Source organism: Carassius auratus, chromosome 17 (genome assembly GCF_003368295.1).
Source record: "Carassius auratus strain Wakin chromosome 17, ASM336829v1, whole genome shotgun sequence".
In the NCBI taxonomy this organism is placed as follows: domain Eukaryota; kingdom Metazoa; phylum Chordata; class Actinopteri; order Cypriniformes; family Cyprinidae; genus Carassius; species Carassius auratus.
In genome coordinates this window covers 2,329,805-2,349,274 of record NC_039259.1, presented here as the reverse complement: position 1 = coordinate 2,349,274, position 19,470 = coordinate 2,329,805, and the positions used below count along the sequence as shown (strand labels likewise).

Here is a 19,470-nt window from a genome sequence, read left to right as displayed (position 1 = left end):
GAGATGATTGACCTCCCAAGTGAGACCCCATATGTCGTTTGACATAACTCGTAGTGACCGACAGATAGGGAACAGCATTTAAAAAAAAAAATATATATATATATATATATATATATATATATATATATATATATATATATATATATATATATATATATATATATATATATATATATATATTCTAATAATATATTTTCTTCAACTATCACTTTTTATCAATTTAACACATCCTAGCTGAATAAAAGTATTGGTTTATTTTAAAAGAAGAAAGAAAAAAAAATACTGACCCCAAATTACTGACCAGTAGTGTATATTGTTATTACGAAATGTTTATATTTTAAAAACATAGCTTCTTTTTTTATCCTAAAAGCATCCTAAAGTATCCTAAAAAGCATCACATGTTCTGAAAAAATATTAAGCAGCAGAACTGTTTCCAACTTTGATAATGAATTATCTTATTAGAATGATTTCTAAAGGATCGTGTGATAATGATCCTAACAATTCAGCTTTGCATCACAGAAATAAATTATAATTTAAAGTATAATAAATGTAAAAACAATGATTTGAAATTGTAATAATATATCACAATATTACAATTTGTTCTGTATTTTTGATCAAATAAATGCAGGATTGATGAGCAGAAGAAACTTCATTCAAAAACATTAAAAATAGTAATGTTTCCAAAATTTTGGTCTAAAAGTATCCTAAAGTATCCTAAAAAGCATCACATGTTCTGAAAAAATATTAAGCAGCAGAACTGTTTCCAACTTTGATAATGAATCATCATATTAGAATGATTTCTAAAGGATCGTGTGATAATGATCCTAAAAATTCAGCTTTGCATCACAGAAATAAATGACAATTTAAAGTATAATAAATTTAAAAACAATGATTTGAAATTGTAATAATATATCACAATATTAAAAAAAATTTCTGTATGTTTGATCAAATAAATGCAGGCTTGATGAGCAGAAGAAACTTCTTTCAAAAACATTAAAAATAGTAATGTTTCCAAAATTTGCCTCTTTTGAGCAATATATATATATATATATATATATATATATATATATATATATATATATATATACATATTCTATTGGAATATAACCAATTAATTAGGTGTTACAATTTTTAATATCTGTTCAAATCTCATTTATTTCTGTGATCAAAGCCGAATTTTCAGTATCATTCCTCCAGTCTTCAGTGTCACGTGATCTTCAGAAATCAGTCTAATATGATGATTTACTGCTCAAGAAACATGCTGATGAATATTATTTGTGAATATTTATTTGCCTCTTTTGATCAATTGAAAAAAAAAAAAAAAAAGATATATATATACATATTGTCACAGAGGCAATCACCTGCTTTCGTCAAGGATTGAATCCTACCATCCGCCATCAAGTGGCAGTTTATGATGATGTCATCGGCTTAGAGAACTTCATTCAGCGTACCATTCGCATCTCTCAACGTCTCACCGCCTGTGCTCTGGACCAATCCGCTGTGCAACCTCTGCCTCCCACACCATCTATAAACCTTCCAGCACCTGAGCCCATGCAAATTGACTCATACCATATCACTGCAGTAGAACGTCAACGACGCATTCACAATGGCCTCTGCCTCTACTGTGGTTCCGAAGGACATCTCCTTTTGCAGTGCCCAGTGCGACCACCACGCCCAACGGTGAGTACAATCCAGATTCCTCCTATGATATCACCATTATCCCGTACTTCAGTCATGCTAGTGACCCGTTCCCACTCCGTTCTAGCGTATGCCCTCATTGACACCGGCTCCTCAGGGAACTTCATCTCCCACGAACTCCTCAAGAAGCTCAATCTCCCGAGGAGAAGGATCACGAAGAAGTTAGAGATCCACACCATCTTGGGTAAACCGCTGGGCCGTGGTCAAATCTGTCATCAATCCCCCATAGTCTCACTACGCATTGGATGTCTTCATCGGGAGGAGATTTCATTTCTGGTGCTGGAAGGGTCCACCGTGGATATCATCCTGGGACGCCCGTGGATGTCCGAACACTCCCCGCAAGTCAACTGGACCACTGGGGAAATTACGCAATGGGGTGAATCCTGCTCTTTAACCTGTCTACTACCCGTCATCAAGATCTGTCGTCAGAAACCTGTTCCGGATGATTCCCCCTCTTCCTCTCATCTTCACCTTAACTCCACGTCGATCGAAAGTCCAGAATCCAGCCATCCAACAGAGATCCCCCTTGAGTACCGGGCGTTCCAGGAAGTGTTCAGCAAACAACGAGCGACACAGTTACCACCTCATCGGCCATGGGACTGTGCCATTGACCTGCTGCCTGGAGCCACACTACCCAAGGGCCGGATCCACCCACTGTCCATCCCGGAGCAGAAGGCCATGGATGAGTATATCAAGGAAGCCTTACAACAGCGGTTCATTCGACCTTCCACTTCCCCTGCTGCATCCAATTTTTTCTTTGTGGGAAAGAAGGACGGAGGCTTGAGGCCGTGCATTGACTACCGTGCACTCAACGAACAAACGGTCAAATTCCGCTATCCCCTTCCTCTGGTCCCAACCGCTCTGGAACAACTACGTGGAGCCAAAATCTTCACCAAACTGGATCTCAGAAGTGCATACAATCTCATACGTATCCGAAGAGGCGATGAGTGGAAAACGGCTTTCATTACTCCATCAGGCCACTATGAATATCTTGTTATGCCGTATGGGCTGTCCAACTCTCCATCTGTATTTCAAGCCTTCATGAATGAAGTGTTCCGTGAGTTTCTGCATCAATTCGTGATCGTTTATATTGATGACATCTTAATCTTCTCCAAGAGCTTAACTGAACACCACCACCATGTATGTCAAGTCCTGCAAAAACTCAGAGATCATCAGTTGTTCCTGAAGTTGGAGAAGTGTGAGTTCCACCGTACCACTGTTCACTTCCTCGGCTATGTCATCAGCCCATAAGGAATCCAAATGGACCAGAGGAAGGTGGACACCATCAAGAACTGGTCACAACCCACCACCGTCAAAGAACTCCAGAGATTCTTAGGATTTGCAAACTTCTACCGTTCTATCGTTTTATTCATCAATACAGTATCATCAGTTCACAACTCACCTCTCTCCTCAAGGATCGGCCCAAGTCTCTGTCCTGGAACCCAGCTGCCACTCAAGCCTTCCAAAATCTGAAGAACGCCTTCTGTTCGGCTCCCATCCTGGTCCATCCCAATCCGGACCTCCCCTTCGTGGTCGAAGTGGACGCCTCATCGACTGGGGTGGGAGCTATTTTATCACAACAGCAGGGGAAGCCTCCAGTACTCCATCCATGTGCCTTCTATTCCAAGAAACTGTCCCCGGCGGAGCATAATTACGACATCGGTAATCGGGAACTTCTGGCTATCAAGATGGCTTTCGAAGAATGGAGACACTGGCTGGAGGGAGCACACCATCAAGTCGAAGTCATTACGGACCACGGTAACCTCAAATTTCTTCAAGAAGCCAAACGTCTAAATCCTCGCCAAGCCCGATGGGTCCTCTTCTTCACTCGTTTCAACTTCCGAGTTACATATCGACCAGGAGGCAAGAACCTTAAAGCAGCCGCTCTCTCCCGTCTTCATCCGCCTGAGCCCGAAGTATCACCTCCAGAATCTATACTCCCTCCAGCCATTATTGTTAGTCCCATCGAATGGTCAATAGAGGATCGTATCCGGGAAGCCACCCGTTCCGAGCCAGCTCTGCCGGGAGGTCCAGAGGGAAGGATATATGTTCCATCATCACTACGCCTGTCCCTCATAGACTCAGTTCACACGTCTCTGGGCTCTGGACATCCAGGCAGCCGACGAACCCTCTCACTCCTTCGTAACCGGTTCTGGTGGCCCTCCATCGCGCAGGATGTCTCCCAGTACGTTCGTGGATGCTCAGTCTGTGCCATCTCCAATACCCCACAACGACTCCCCGAAGGGAAGCTGAAGCCACTGTCCATACCACGTCGTCCATGGTTCCATCTGGGCGTCGACTTTATGACTGATCTCCCACCTTCAGATTCACACACTGGTATCCTAGTCGTGGTCGACCGCTTCTCCAAGGCTTGCAAACTCATCCCATTAAAGGGTCTTCCCACTGCCTTTGAAACTGCCAACCTACTATTCCACCATGTATTCCGTCACTTTGGTCTACCAGAAGACATTGTATCAGATAGAGGTCCCCAATTCATCTCCAGAGTCTGGCATGCTTTCTTCAGATTACTCGGAGTCTCAGTCAGACTGAGTGCAAGATTCAGGAGATCGGAAGATACCTACGAACCTACTGCCACCAGAACCAAGGAAGCTGGAGCCGCTACCTCCCATGGGCCGAGTATGCACAGAATTCACTACGCCAAGACACCACGGGTTTAACACCGTTTCAGTGCATACTCGGGTACCAGCCTCCTCTCTTCCCCTGGTCAGGAGAGCCGTCAGAAGTCCCAGCGGTCAACACCTGGTTTGAAGCGAGTGAGAGGGTATGGGACTCAGCACACGTCCATCTCCAGCGAGCAGTGCGAAGACACCAGAGCCAGGCCGATACCAAGAGGAGAGATACACCCCAGTACCAACCAGGTCAAAAGGTCTGGCTCTCCACCAGAGACATCCGTCTTCGCCTACCTTGTCGAAAGCTGAGTCCCCGCTATATAGGTCCCTTCACCATCGAGAGGCAGGTCAACGAGGTCACCTACCGTCTTCACCTCCCCTACACTACCGGATCGCACCATAATTTCATGTCTCACTGTTAAAGCCCTTCACTGACCCTCTTGTGTCTCCTTCCCCAGGACCTGATGGTGTTGACGTACCTCATCCTCCCGAAATCGCTGTGGAAGAATCAATTCACTGTGTACAGGACATCCTGGATTCCCGTCGGCGGGGCCGTCTCCTGGAGTATCTGGTAGACTGGGAGGGATATGGCCCCGAAGAACGCTCTTGGGTCCCTAGGGCATCCTGACGACATCCTGGACCCACCTCCTCACCCAGTTCCACAACTCCCATCCCAACCGCCCTGCGCCGAGAGGTCGAGGCCGACCCCGTCGACCGGTAACGTGGGCGTCAGGAGCCGCCCGTAGAGGGGGGGGGGTACTGTCACGGAGGCACCAGTAACACCTGCCACACCATCAGAGTCCAATCACCCGACTCCGCCCATCCGCTCATTATCACCAGATTACTGAAGTCACCACACCTGCACCCGCTCATCACTGCCACCTCTTAAGCCCACAGTTCCTTTCACTCTCTGTCTGGTCTCGTCAGAGAAACACCGACTCTACTCTCTGAGCTACTCTAGGAAATATCCGAATACCTTACCGTCTGATCCTCCAGCTTACCTGCCACCATCTGTCCTCCGTGTTCTGTCAGTTCCTCCTGTGTCCACCCTTCATCTGTTCAGCAAGTATCCTCAAGTCATCCTATTAACATCCCACTCAGCTCAACCATTCCTCTGCAAGATTGCGTAATACCATCTTCTGTCTCCATTATCCCAATAAACATCCACTTACCTGTATACCCTGTTGTCTCTCTCTTCTGTCCGTGACACACACACACACAAACACACACACATATATATATATATATATATATATATATATATATATATATATATATATATATATATATATATATATATATATATGTAAAAGTAAGCAAAAACCTGCTTGAAGGGATATCATTTGTATTTAAATAGCAGCACTGGAAATTATGAACAGAATAAATGATTACCAGTTCATTAATAGGCAGACAGAACAGAACAGGTAAATCTCTCAGAAAAACTTCTCCATCACACTGAAACTTGATCTCACAGTAGAATGATCACGTGAGCTCCAATGTTTGGATGTTTTTCTAAAGTCCCATTCAAGGAAAGTCTGTTTACTCGCCAGCCATATTTGCAGCTATTTAAGGCTTCGCTGACCTGTAAGTCATGCGTGTGTAACTCCAAGAGCTGTGTGAGTAACCTCACTACCTGACCTCAAGAGGTTCACTAGCTGCTGACACTAGAGGCTGTGCTCTTTAACATCCTTTAGCAGTCAAGTCTGGTTCACAAACAAATCATTTTGAACAGCAAATGTTCAGTTTTGGCTGAACTATCCCTTTAAGGTACTAGTGCCACTGCTACAATATTTTGTGTGGGCTGGACCATTAGCCGACAAGTGGCCACTTGATTAGTTGCTTTTCTGCCTGTTGTAAGTATTTATTTTGCCCATAAAACAGAGGCGAATGGGTTTAGGGAGTGTGTGCACATCTAGCGAGTATGTGACTGAAGTCACGGATGAGGAGCACATTGTACACAAGCTTAAGCAAAGTGTCAAAAGGACTAATTAACATATTAATGATCCCACCTTAGCACTGCAGCTCCCGTTGGATAGTCAAAACACTTCGATAAGCATGCAAATGAGAAGCCACCAGCTCAAGAAGAAATGATCTGAAGCGTGAAAGAGAAAGATAGAGGAACAGAGAGAGAGAGAGAGAGAGAGAGAGAGAGAGAGAGAGAGGCTGATAGTAATGACTGAACCGTTGTTTTGTTTATCTTTAATTATCTGCTTTAAGCTGCTGGTGGAGGTGACATCAAAGAGAGGGAGCAGGTGCACAGTAATGCAATCTTCATCTTTTTGCCACCTTTCATTCCCAGGCTTTCTTCTCTGATATGCCAATCAATAAAGCAGAGAACCAGCTGTCCATCAAACGTACAGTGACAATCAAACTAGCTGTAAGATACTGAAGCCAGGTATGATTCAGACAACGGACACTGAAAATACTGTATGAAAAGGTTCGATTCAATGATTTTTCCAATTAGGAAGACATTTTTAGAAGCTGAAACTAATAAAAACAAAATGTTTTTAATACACTGAAAACTCTGACTTTACGTATTGCCCTGCAGGTGTTCTGAATGGTGTTTGGTTTAATATTTTAGTCCAAAAATATTAAGCTGTCAGACAGAAATCTATCAACATATGTCCATTCAGAGATGGAGATTGTTTTGTGGCCATGTATGTATTTGGCATTAAGATAGAAACACTCATCATAAAATGTTGTATATATATATATATATATATATGCATCTTATTTTCTGTTATGTAGGTGTATCAATTTTTTTTTTATAAATAAATCAAATAAAAATAAATAAATAAATGGTAACCTGCAATTGTTACCTTAAAAACCTTTCTCTTTTTTTTTTCTTCTGATTTTACTCAAAAAAATTGTTTTGTTGGTATACATTAATGTGTTTAAATTGATTCAAGTTGATTATATGAATAAAATAATTTGTGACCTGTGCTGGTAAAGTGAGTCACAATGAGCAGATTTTCAGAAAAAATAAAACTAATAAAAATAAAAATAAAAAAACCTTATTTTTACATTTGCTTTTAAAAAAATCTGAACAAGAACCATTATTTTCAATTTGACCAACATGAAAATTTTAAATCAAATAAATGGTGTATGTGATCCGCGTATGCATACTTGTCTAATTATGTTTACTAATTTTGTAATATTGCAATATTGCCTTTGGCAGAGTCTTTCATCTAAAGCAACTCACACTGCCTTCAATTCTTCAAGCATGGACTGATCCTAATACAGAGGATGAGCCATAGTGTTTTTAGGATGCCAAGTGAGTGGAGAAGTTCTGATCCTAATAAGATGCATCCATGATTTAATGCAAAAATATGCTGCCAAATCCCAGCCTTTCCAGCTCTATAAACAAATAATAGTAGGCAATACGCACCCAATATATTTATTCATGTTAATTTATGCTAACCAGGGGTGTAAAATTCTCACATAATTTTGAAAAAATGCTGTAGAGTGTCACATCAATCTAGAACAACCTTCAAGTTTGGAAAAGAGTGTGTATTGAAAATTATTGCATTACTTGGCTCTGAAAGAAACTGGCCATATGTCATTGTACAGAGAAATAGTTGCAGCTTAGCAAAGTGACAGTGTTTTACCATCACCCAAACGAATATGACAGATGGAAAGAAAATAGGAGAACAGGAAAGCGTGATCACAATACTGCTTATTGGCAGCCATTATCCAGGTAAAGACCTCTTTGCCAGTGCGTGTGTGTGTGTGTGTGATTCAGTCTGTAAAAACACTGACCTGAACAACTCTTGTATGGCTGGCTCCAGGGGAACTGTGAAGAAGCACAGAGAGAGACGAAAGACAGAGGACGTGAGAGGTCAGTTGAAAGGGCAGAAGAAGATTAGATTATCACTCAAACAAAAGGCCGGTCTGAACATATCGCCACATTACATCTGTGTGTTATGTGTAAGTGATGGAAGGAGAATACCTTTTGAGCGTGTGCAATGGCGCTTCTCCTCTGCTACATCCACCTCCATCTGCGGACAGCCACAAATGCAATCAATGTTTTAATAAAAACTTAAAATTAAATACTTAAAGGAATAGTTCACTCCAAAAATGTGAATTTGCTGATAATCCTCATCCTCAGACCATCCAAGATGTAGATGAGTTTGTTACTTCATCAGATTTGTAGAAATGTAGCATTGCATCACCTCCTCACCAATGTATGCTCTGCAGTGAATGGGTGCCGTCAAAATGAGAGTCTAGATTTTTATAATTTTTTTTTCTTACAAACACTCAGCTTTTGTCTTCTTCAGACGTTAACTGATGGACTGGAGTTCTGTGAATCACTTATTGTGATGTTTTTATCAGCTGTTTGGACTCATTCTGACGGCACCCATTCACTGCAGAGCATCCACTGATGAGCAAGCGATACGATGCTACATTTCTCAAAATCTGTTGAAGAAACAAACTAATCTACTGTACATCTTGGATGGTCTGAGGGTGAAGACATTTCTAGCAAATTTTCATTTTTGGGTAAACTATCTCTTTAAAGCATGATATTAATGATGCATGTCCAATTTTGCATCAGTATTTTTGGTGAATGTGTGAAATTTCTGATTCATTAGTGGCTATAGATAAATAACTATGAATAATAAAGGGTAGTAAAACGATTTGCTCTACAAACTGGAGCATTTATGATTATGACAATACATTTGAATTTGATAATAATATCAGTTTGCAACATCAAGAAGCAGAACAGACTATTCTTGTAGAATAACTGTAAAATAACTGTAATCGAATCGACACTGGAAGCCTTAAATACTCAAGTTACAAATGGCTTCCCCCACTATTGCGTAAAAAAAAAATAAAGTGGATAGCTTGATGTGTGAAATAAGTCAATGGTAAGATGTCTTCCTTAAACATGTAACATAATGGTGCTGTAGCACAAAACATTCATTTAGAAATATCTAGATCAGCTCAAAACAGCAACAGTGACTCAATCAATGGTGTGAGTTTAGGGCGGGACTATCTGTTTGCTCAGCCTATGGCAGTTGAGGGGTGTGTTCAAGTCTGCTCATAGCAGAAATACACACTTGATTGTGTTTATGCATTCTGTGTGATCAAGTACTGTACACTGTGTAGACAGAAAGAAAGACAGATAGTGTGAAGTGGTACCTGATGTAATTGCCGGTGTAATCGCTCTTTGGTTCAGACCTCTGTTTGCCCCACGGCCCTCTATGTTAGACGACTGATAAGAGGTCACTACACCTCCTCCAATTTCATTTTCTGAAACATGAAAAAAGATAGAAACTTGTAATTATAGACATAAATGAGCATGCAAATCACATTTACACTGGGAAGCATGCAGCGGCATAGCCGTTTTAATATCTTCCCCATATAGATTTCTCACTCTAAGCTTCAAGTTACCCTAAACAAATGAAAAATCAACGGTAAATTTAGATCTGTCTTTAGCTCATTAGCTATATTTCCCCACTTCATATAGAATACGACAGATTTTTGCCAGCTCTGCTTCAAAGAGAAATAAACTGCAGCTGAGAGGGAGGAACTGCTTTTATTTCACATTCATGCTGCTTTTCCACTCAGGATCGCTTACAGTTTTTAATAGGATTCATTTAAAGAAATACCCACTAAAAATAAATAAATAAATAAAGAACGATTTTCCATATGATTCATATTTTCGTTCACAACATAAATGGAAATGATTATAGAGCACATTACTGCACAAATCTCACACACGATTGCTGTCTTACAGCACATTAAATATAACTTCTTCATTGTGTTTGCTACAAAACATGCCGTTTGCCAGGTTGTGAAGCAGACAGTGTGATATTGACAGAGGAAATATTTAGAGGGAGGATGAGGAACTCAAACAGCTCTTGTGTGTTTGGCTGTGTGAACGTGTGTGGTGAAACTGGAGCAGATACAAACAAATTTGGAGCAGTGGCGTTTGATTTTTCGAGCCTCTGTTGTGCGGCTGCATTCAGAGACACTAATTAAAACCAGTGAAGCAGGCGCTAACAGATGATGTGTTAGTGGTGCTGCAGTGGAGTGTGGTGGGACAATGAAGGGCCCCTCCGGGAGCCTGATAGCACGCTAAACATCAGAGCTGAGGGCTTTCCGCCAAAGCCCTCTTAAAACACACCAAAAATATTAAGCTCTTCATTGAGAAACATTTTCTCTAATAAAATTATCATATTTTTTCGTATATTTCAGAGTGAAATGGGATAATGTTTTCTATTAAAATCATAAATGTAGCAAAATATTTGGCTTGCGGGCTCAAGTTTGAGATTTGAGTCTCTTCTGCTCACCAAGGCTACATTCATTTGATAAAAAAAATACAGTTAAGTCAGTAATATTGTAAAATATTATTAAAATTAACTGTTTTCTATTGTAATTTAAAAAATGTAATGTATTCCTGTGATCAAAGCTGACTTTTCACTGTCACATGATCTTCAGAAATCAGAATAATGTAAGATGATTTGCTGCTCAAGAAACATGCTGATTATTATCAATGTTGAAAACAGTTGTGCTGCTAAATATTTTGGTGGAAACTATGAGAAACATTGTTATTATTTATTATTATTATTATTATTATTATTATTATTATTATTATTATTATTATTATTTTGTAATAAATATGGATAAAGTTTACTGTCACTTTTGATCAACTGAATGCATCCTTACTGAATAAAAGTATTAATTTTCTTTTTTTAAAAACACATTTTTGTTTTGTGAAATTATGTAATATAACAAAGAACAAATGAATGAATAAATGAATGAATGACTGAATGAATGAATGATAAATACTGGCATATTAAAAATAAAATAATCAATAAAAAACATTCCTATCAATAAGAAATCATACTGAATATTCATCATGATACAGTCATTTTGGCCTTCTAATCAATTGCAAAGACACCCTCTGTGATCTGAGAGCTAAAAAAACAAAGGAATTCCAATTAGAATCTGAATGCACATATGAGTTAATGAGCCAATGCCATTTATTCCAGTGAGGTGGAGTCCACTAACTAATCAAGAATTTGGCTAATGAGAAAATATCTAATTGAGACTTGTGGAATGCAGAATTTAAAAAAAAAAGAAAAAAAAAGAAAAAAAAAAAAGAAAACCATCAGATTCAGAATCAGGCTAATACTCATTATAAGCAAACAAAACAATGACATTTATCGTTTGAATTGATAAAAAGGTAAAACTGCAATACTATTGTTGATCAAAGTAACCAGTGTCCTCTTAATCACAAACTTCTAAGTCTGAATGAAGAAAATAATCTGTAAAGAAACCACAAAATAAAACATTGTCACTTTATGACAACAACATCTTTCCATAAAGACTTTACAGCAGACCACCAACAGAAGTGGATGGGAAACATGACTACTATAAGACAAAACAAGCTTAGCATTGCAGAGGAGTCAAGTGACCGATTATCATGTCTTCAGACTTATCTTATCGCTTCAGAAGACATGAAACATACTGAGCTGATGATACTTGTATGCTGCATGTTCAGAGCCCGCCATCCATGGTCACCTTCAACAATGGAAATAAACAGAAAAATCTCAATACCTGCCTAACTTTGCCATTCAGATTGGAATGACATGAATTTTAGAGATAAAATGTAAACCTAAGTTTCTTCAGTCCAATAAGTGAAGTATTGGAATATTAAGTGAAACATCTTGAAATATTACTAACCATTAAACAGTAAAAACCATGCAAAAGCTGCAGCCCTTCTGGTGCACACAGTGTCCAAATTCACGCACTTGTTTTCATTCCCTTGTTCAAGTTCTAATATAGTATTGGACAGCAATCGTATAAAATGATGGAAGCCACATAAACATGTAATACTCCTGGTTAGAACTGATTTTATCAGGGAGTAAAGTGTTAAAAGAAGCAGCATTTGAGGGGTCTTATTTGTGAAGACATCTGAGTGTCTTTCATGTGTGGATGTGAGGAAGCATTGTCTGTCTAAATCATAGACAGGGTGTAGAAATTGTCTTAATTAGAAGCTGTTTTCGAATAATTCTTTGGGAATCCCTTTGCTAGAATGTATCACACAATCTAGGTTTGATTTTCTTCTAAAGGCCTAAAACATTGGTTTAAATAGGATTCCCACAGTCATGAAAGCCTGGAAAGTTCAGTGAATTTTAAAATGATGATTTCTAGACCTGGAAACGTCAATGTGATTACTCAAATTATAAAAATGTAATGGATTTTCTGTACAGTGTCATGGGTAATGTAGTTTTTCACCAGGGATTCTGCATTTAAATATGTTTATTTACAAAAAGATAAGTTGAAATAATAGAAACCGATGGCTTGAACAAAAGCATACACCATCAATTAACAACTTCAGAGCTCACAGTAGGTCTGTCTTTAGGGGTCTGTAAGTTATCATTTAAAATCCCCTTTCCTATGGAGAAAATGAATGGAGTTTTGACATCCGGAATCCAACTATTGCACTCTGTGGTTTTGGGGAAACACTGAATCGTTGAATCTTGTTGGTAACGACAGAGCTAACGACCATAGATTTCTAACAATGCTTTTGAGAAACACACCCCAGAACTGCAAATGTGAGCCAATGATGCTTTAAACTCTTGCATATTTCCACTGGAGCACATTTGCATTGCATCCTGTTCTTGCAAATTGTTCCTAAACAGCATATATAATCAACCCCCTCAGTGCTGATTCTCTTAAAGTCATCTTATTTTAACTGTAAAGGTAGCACACCATGACGCCTGTGTGTATTGCGGTACTTTTTCCTGAGCAGTGACGTGGTGCCACGCAGTCCACGGGAGCCATCATTCACTCGCAGCGCAATTACCCACACGCTCGCAATCGGCTGCACAATGGCGGGACGGCCGGGAAATTCAGGTGAAAGATGCCAGGCAGCAATCAGCGGGAGAGAGCGAGGCCATTTTCTTTCATTTGGCATCAAACGGCAGCACCAGGCCCTTAATTACACGCCAAGTGTCAGGCCAGGCGGCTGAATGCCTTATTATTCTGCTGAGCTGCGTTCAATTCAGTTTAGTTCTGATAATCCTCAGAGAATAGAGCAAACGGAGGGTTGAACCATAACAAAGAGAGAGTCATAACAGAGAGAGAGAGGCTTGACTGCGGTGAGGGTGATTTATGTATGCTAGTGAAACACACAGAGGGTCCGTCGTACTCCCCTGAAATCAGCTCACGCTCAAACACAAATCCACTTCAGATGCAGAAGCTGTGTACAGTACACACCGTTACTGCACTTCTCCAACCAACAACTGACTCGGACTCGATATCAGGATCAAAGTTATCAGAAGTTTCATATTCTAATTTATTGATTTAATAATAATAATAACAATTTATATATATATACAAATACACACACACAGACACACAAACTGTATATACAAACACTATATATATTGGTAACAAACAAATATGTACAACAAATAAATAACACTGCTGAGTTCCAGACCTCACTGTGTTTTCATGTACTTGTTTATACATTAATGAGACCTAGCGTATATTTGTATTAAATGTATTAAATAATAACCTATAAAATAACATGACAAAAAAAATCATTCAAAAGCCTTGAGTGCAAGGCATTTGGGGGGTGAAGATCAATATGAGCCTAAAGCAAAGAAACAAAGCAAACGCCCAGAGACTTTCCCCAGTTCACATTTGTGTAGATGTTAAATACGAGCAGGCATTTAGAGGCTGCTGCTATAATGGCCTGAGCTTCCACAGACAGAGTTTGTCCCGCTGGAGTCCTGCCCATCCGACAGGCACCTCGCCGACTACAACATCACAACCTCATATCTGACGATAGCCGCTTCTACAGAGATGAGCAGAGATGGCAGAATAATAGCAACAAAAATAATCTTATACAAAAAGTAACATTCATTATTAACGATCAATACATGAATTACATTATTACACATACATTGCAGACATACTATATTACATATTAGTATCTAAATGGTAACTGCTTTTGTATTTTTTTTTCCGAAGAGTATGTGTGTGTATACAATATATATGTATATTTATATTGTGATATATCTCTTTTAAATGTTCCCTCATGGTGGAATGAACTCCCCAACTCAATCCGAGCAGCTGAGTCCTTAGCCATCTTCAAGAATCGGCTTAAAACACATCTCTTCCATCTTTATTTGACCCTCTAACTTTAATACTCACTATTCTAATTCTATTCTTAAAAAAAGAGAGAAAAAAAAGTAATTCTAACTAGCTTTCTAATCTTTTTGTGAAAATAAAATAATTGAAAAAAGAAATTAGCTTATATATAGGTAAACATTTATATATAATATATGTATAGTCAAAATCTGTCAGTAGGTTAGTTGTGTATAGGTTTATACTGTTTTACTTCATTGTTGTATGTCTGTATTTATGTAGCACCGTGATCCTGTGAGGCACCGCTGTATGTCCACACATGTAGCGGAATGACAATAAAGTTCAACTTAAACTTGAACTAGATAATCTAATGTATCTCTTCTCTTATATAGTGCATCAGCATTTAATGGCTGCAGATATGCTGTGTGTGTAGGTGGGTGTGTCAGCGAGCACACAGCAGTCTGGGCTTAGACGGGACGCAGACAGTTTGAAGTAAACAGATGGAGGTTTGGAGAAGCTCGGCGCCTGCAGCATTAGCCTCCTTCACGGACGAGACACACACATCCTCAGCCTTCACCTGAACTAAACCTCAGATAGACATACAGTAAAGTATGCTTCAAATGCTGAGATTTATCACAAGAAGTCTGGATCCACATTTTTAACTGATATAAATAAGAAAATAAGGTCAGGCATATAATAAAGACAACATGCCTTTTCAGCCCAGTTTACTTGATTTATTTTCATGTGAAACAAAATGAAATGTATGGTTTCATCCACTGGGAATTAACTGGATCATCAAAAGTGTTTTATACCAGAATAAAGAATGTAAATTCTTTTGAAGAGTTTGGACCAGAACATGAAGACAGAAGGTCAAGTAGCTTTGTATAACTTTATAATAATGTCCCATTAGTAATCCATTAAATAAGTTAAGTTAATCCAATTATAACTATTGATTTTTAGTTTATGTCAGCTCAGGTCCATGAAATACTGTTAACAGATACGTCTTTAGATTTTTTTTTTTTTTTTTTTTTTTTGATGTATTAGTACTTGTTGGAATTAACATTAACTACGTATAAATAAATAAATAAATAAATATGTATACATAAACTAAATAAGTGGTTTAGAAGCATTTAGTCATTATTCATCTCACAAATTAAATATTATTGAAAAGTGTTATCATTTATTGCTATTTAAATTACACTACCATGATATAAGATTTTTAAAACCTGAAAGAAGTCTCTTCTGCTCATAAAGGTTACTTTTACTTGATCAAAGTTACAGTGTAAACAGTAATATTGTGAAATAATATTATAATTTAAAATAACTGTTTTCTATTAGAATGTTTCAAATGTAAACATAAATTGATTTTTTTCCTGTAACCCATGTCTTCAGTATCATCCTTCAGAAATCATTTTTGTTGAAAAAAGACAAAGAATAAAGATCAGTTTGCTAAAATATAAAGCAGGTTTTATTTTCTTTTTTTAAATCATATTAATAAATGTTTCACAGTGCATGAATGTGTTAATACATCTTTTTCACCCATGCAGCAGAGGTTTTGTTTGTTTGTTTTCATGAGAAATTTCCCACTCTCTCTCTTTTTCTCTCTAATCTAAATCCTTAAACAGGACAATTTTATTATTAAAAGCACTATATAAATAAAGTTGAGTTTTCTTGACTTTGCTGCTGTGCCTTTAAGAAATGCCCCCTTCAAATGTGAATGTGTAAATGTCTTCAGTATCTGACGTCATTTGAGGATTTCAAAACAAGCCATTTCTTCTACTTTTATCTCGAAAGATCAAAGTAAATCTGAATTCTCATGTGACCCCTTTCAACATTTTTCCTGATATCTTCATATTGCAGTGAGACTGGCATCATCCTTCCCGTGTTCAACAGTATATTTAAATCTATCTTGTGTCTGACTCCAGAGGGATGGACTCTGCCAGGCTCGACTAGATCAGCAGCGAGACACTCAGACGGTGGCAGTCCTGGATCACGTCTCTATAGTTTTCTGTCTCCCCGGGGAGCTGACGGCTCTCGAACACACACTCCCAGCACCTTATCTCCTCAGTGGTGCTCGATTCATTACAGCTGAGTTTCCGAGCTGTTCTTGTGTCAAATGAACAAACAGCACCACTTCTCTTTTGTTCATCATTGTGTACACACATGTAAGATCTCCTAAAAACAGCAGAGCCAATGGAATTTACATTGTCGACAACTATAAATAAAACAAAGCAGGCGCATTGGAATTATGTGACTCTGGCTACTTTTTTAAAAAAATACAGTGCTCCAGATACAGTTCGCTGCAATTTTTCATGTCACAAGTGCTATAAACGATATAATTATTTTATTTATTTAACCAGACAGTGTCTTAAAAGCCTCTAGGTAAATTTCTGCAAAATGATATTACATTATTTGTAGCAAATTTCAAACTGAAATGTCTAATGAGCAGCACTAAATAGCGTGATCAGTTTTTCTCGCGAAACTGTGGCAATATATTATTATGTTGGTTGTTGTTCGTATCATGTACCACCTACACTAAACCTAACCTCTTGTGTTAAAAAAAGCACACAAGATAAAATACATTTGCTGAAGCAACTACCATTTCATCGTGCTTCTACATCCCTAATCCTACCCAATATCTGAACTTAACGACTACCTCACTAACTATTAATAAGCAGCAAATTAGACGTGTATTCAAGCAAAAGTTGTAGTTAATGTTTTGTTAATAGCGAGAATCGGACCTTAAAAAATCTTGAAAACCTGTTATCAGATATTTACCCATAGTGTCAAACATAGCAATGAATGACAAAATATGATCATAAAAATCATTAATTTTAGATAAACATTATGCAAATATTAGAAACATCACTTTTAAGAACCAAATTAACTAAAAATATAAGCAATAACAACTTCATGCAGTATGAACTCAAACAACACTACTCCAGCAAATATTGCAGGAAAGTGCGGCAGAAAAGACTCAAGTCACACTTGACGGCAGCAGTAGAACAGGACATATGAAAGTGCACTGTGAAGGGAGCAGCCAAATGCTAAACACATTCCTCTGTGTAATAACAGTCCAATGGAGCAGATGGCAGGTGTTGTCAATGATGGTTGAGAGCGTTGCCAATATTCTCTTCCCAACCACAACCTCGAAGAGGTCGAGACCAAGCCACGGGACACAGATTTTTGGCATGCTATGTCTGGATGCTGCTGCAACACTGCAATTACACCAATAACTGTGTGTGACCATTTCTCAAATAACACACGTGATGGAGACTTGCGCTCTCCTGGCCTTTGTGCACCTGTAAGTCCAGTAGACCGTAATTCACAGTTAAGACAAATCAACAACAAACGTAATCTGTAGGTATTTTCACAAAACACATAATTCCAAAGCTCTACATAAAGTGATATTATTATCTATATAATGCTTAAGTGCTTTGCCATAGAACAAGTCCTTGGAATGTCTTTATGATATGAGTGATCCTCTGCATTTAAATGTAGCTCTATTGTGTTTACAGTGTTGTCTAGTACATATAACAGTGTTGCAGTGACTTGGACACACATCAGAGTGTTCAAGGCAATCAAAAGCTTTAAATCAGTTTGTTCTGTCAACAGATTTACATTGGACAGTTTAGTTCTAATAGAGATTTAAATAAATGTCAGTTTTGTTCTATGACGAGATTTAAATGTTCTCCAGTTTTGTTCTATTAAGAGATTCAAATGTTGGTCAGTTAGTAAAGAGATTCAAATGTTTGCTGGGTGTTGTTCTTTCAGGAGATTTAAATGTCAGTTAGCTTTGATCTTTTAAGATATTCAAATATTAGTTAGTTTTGCTCTAAACTAAAGGTTTAATAAAGGTTCCAAAAGGAGGTTTTCACAGTGATGCCATAGAAGAACAATTTTAAATGCCTCATTTATGTCTGTGATATTCCCCCAATGTACCATTTTTTGCAAAGCCTGCACTGTTGAACTGATACCCAACACTGGCATTACATCACCACAAATGTGGACTTGGAAGAGGACCAAAAGGTCTGAGGCTGCCAATCTTCCACATGCCTTTCTGGAGACCTCATAATATGAAGTCTGGAGCACTGAACTGTGAATGTACAAGACCTTCATAGAGACCTTCAACATTTTGACACATACAAGGTCTACTGCCTTTTGCGCACCTTCTTTATCTGGTCACTTGGGATAGAGTGGTGATGTTTGAGAAAGAGGCTAAATCCATAATTTCCAGTCTAATTAGTTAACCTTTGTACCACGTCTGAACTGATCTCTGAGATCTCAGATAAATCCACCGATACACAAAGCTTAGTTTCTAAGTAATTGTTGCAGGACTAGACATTTACATTTAGTGATTTTGCAGATGCTTTTATCCAAAACAACTTACAAATTTAGAATTACATAAAGCAATTTGTCTTGAAGAGGCAAACAGACACAGGAAGTGCTCGTCATACCAAGTTTCAGGTTTAAATGGAAGGAAGGAATAAATAAACAGAAAGACAAAGTTAGTTTTTTTTGGATGAAGTCAAGTAGCGTTGAAAGAGATGAGTTTTCAGCTGTTGCTAGAAAACTGTTAAGGATTTAGCATTCTGGATAGGGGTGGGAAGATCATTCCACCAGCCAGGAATGGTGAAGGAGAATGTTCTGGAAAGTGATTTTGAGCCTCTCTGTGATGTGAGGCGTCGCTCACTAGTGGATCTCAGACTTCTGGAAGGGTTTTAGATTAGTAATAATGAGTGGAAGTAGGAAGGTGCTGAGCCTGTGGCTGTTCTATATGCAAGCATCACTGACTTGAACTTGTTGCGAGCCACATCCAGTAACCAGTGCAAGGAGATAAAGAGAAGTGTAACATGGGCTCTTTAGGCATCACTGAAGACTAGTCATGATGCTGTATTCTGAATCATTTGTAAAGGTTTGATTGTGTTGATTGAAGTCCAGCCAGAAGAGCACTGCATAAGAAGGGCCTGGATAAGAAGTTGTGCAGCATGCTCCATTAGCAAGGGCCTGAACTTTCTGATGTCATGAAATGTAAACC

The 19,470-nt window shown here is 38.5% G+C and overlaps 1 protein-coding gene across 3 annotated transcripts in view; it reads right to left on the bottom strand.

Annotated features, from left to right (window-relative positions):
• Nucleotides 1-19,470, bottom strand: part of myt1lb (myelin transcription factor 1-like, b) — a 112,474-nt gene that overhangs the window by 72,582 nt on the left and 20,422 nt on the right. For all 3 annotated transcript variants that reach the window (XM_026285279.1, XM_026285280.1, XM_026285281.1), the window contains exons 3-5: nt 9,468-9,578; nt 8,278-8,326; nt 8,088-8,121 (exon numbers count right to left, since the gene is read on the bottom strand). In XM_026285279.1, the coding sequence (XP_026141064.1) occupies nt 8,088-8,121; nt 8,278-8,326 (83 nt within the window). In that variant the 5' untranslated portion in view covers nt 9,468-9,578. The remainder of the gene's footprint in view (nt 1-8,087; nt 8,122-8,277; nt 8,327-9,467; nt 9,579-19,470) is intronic.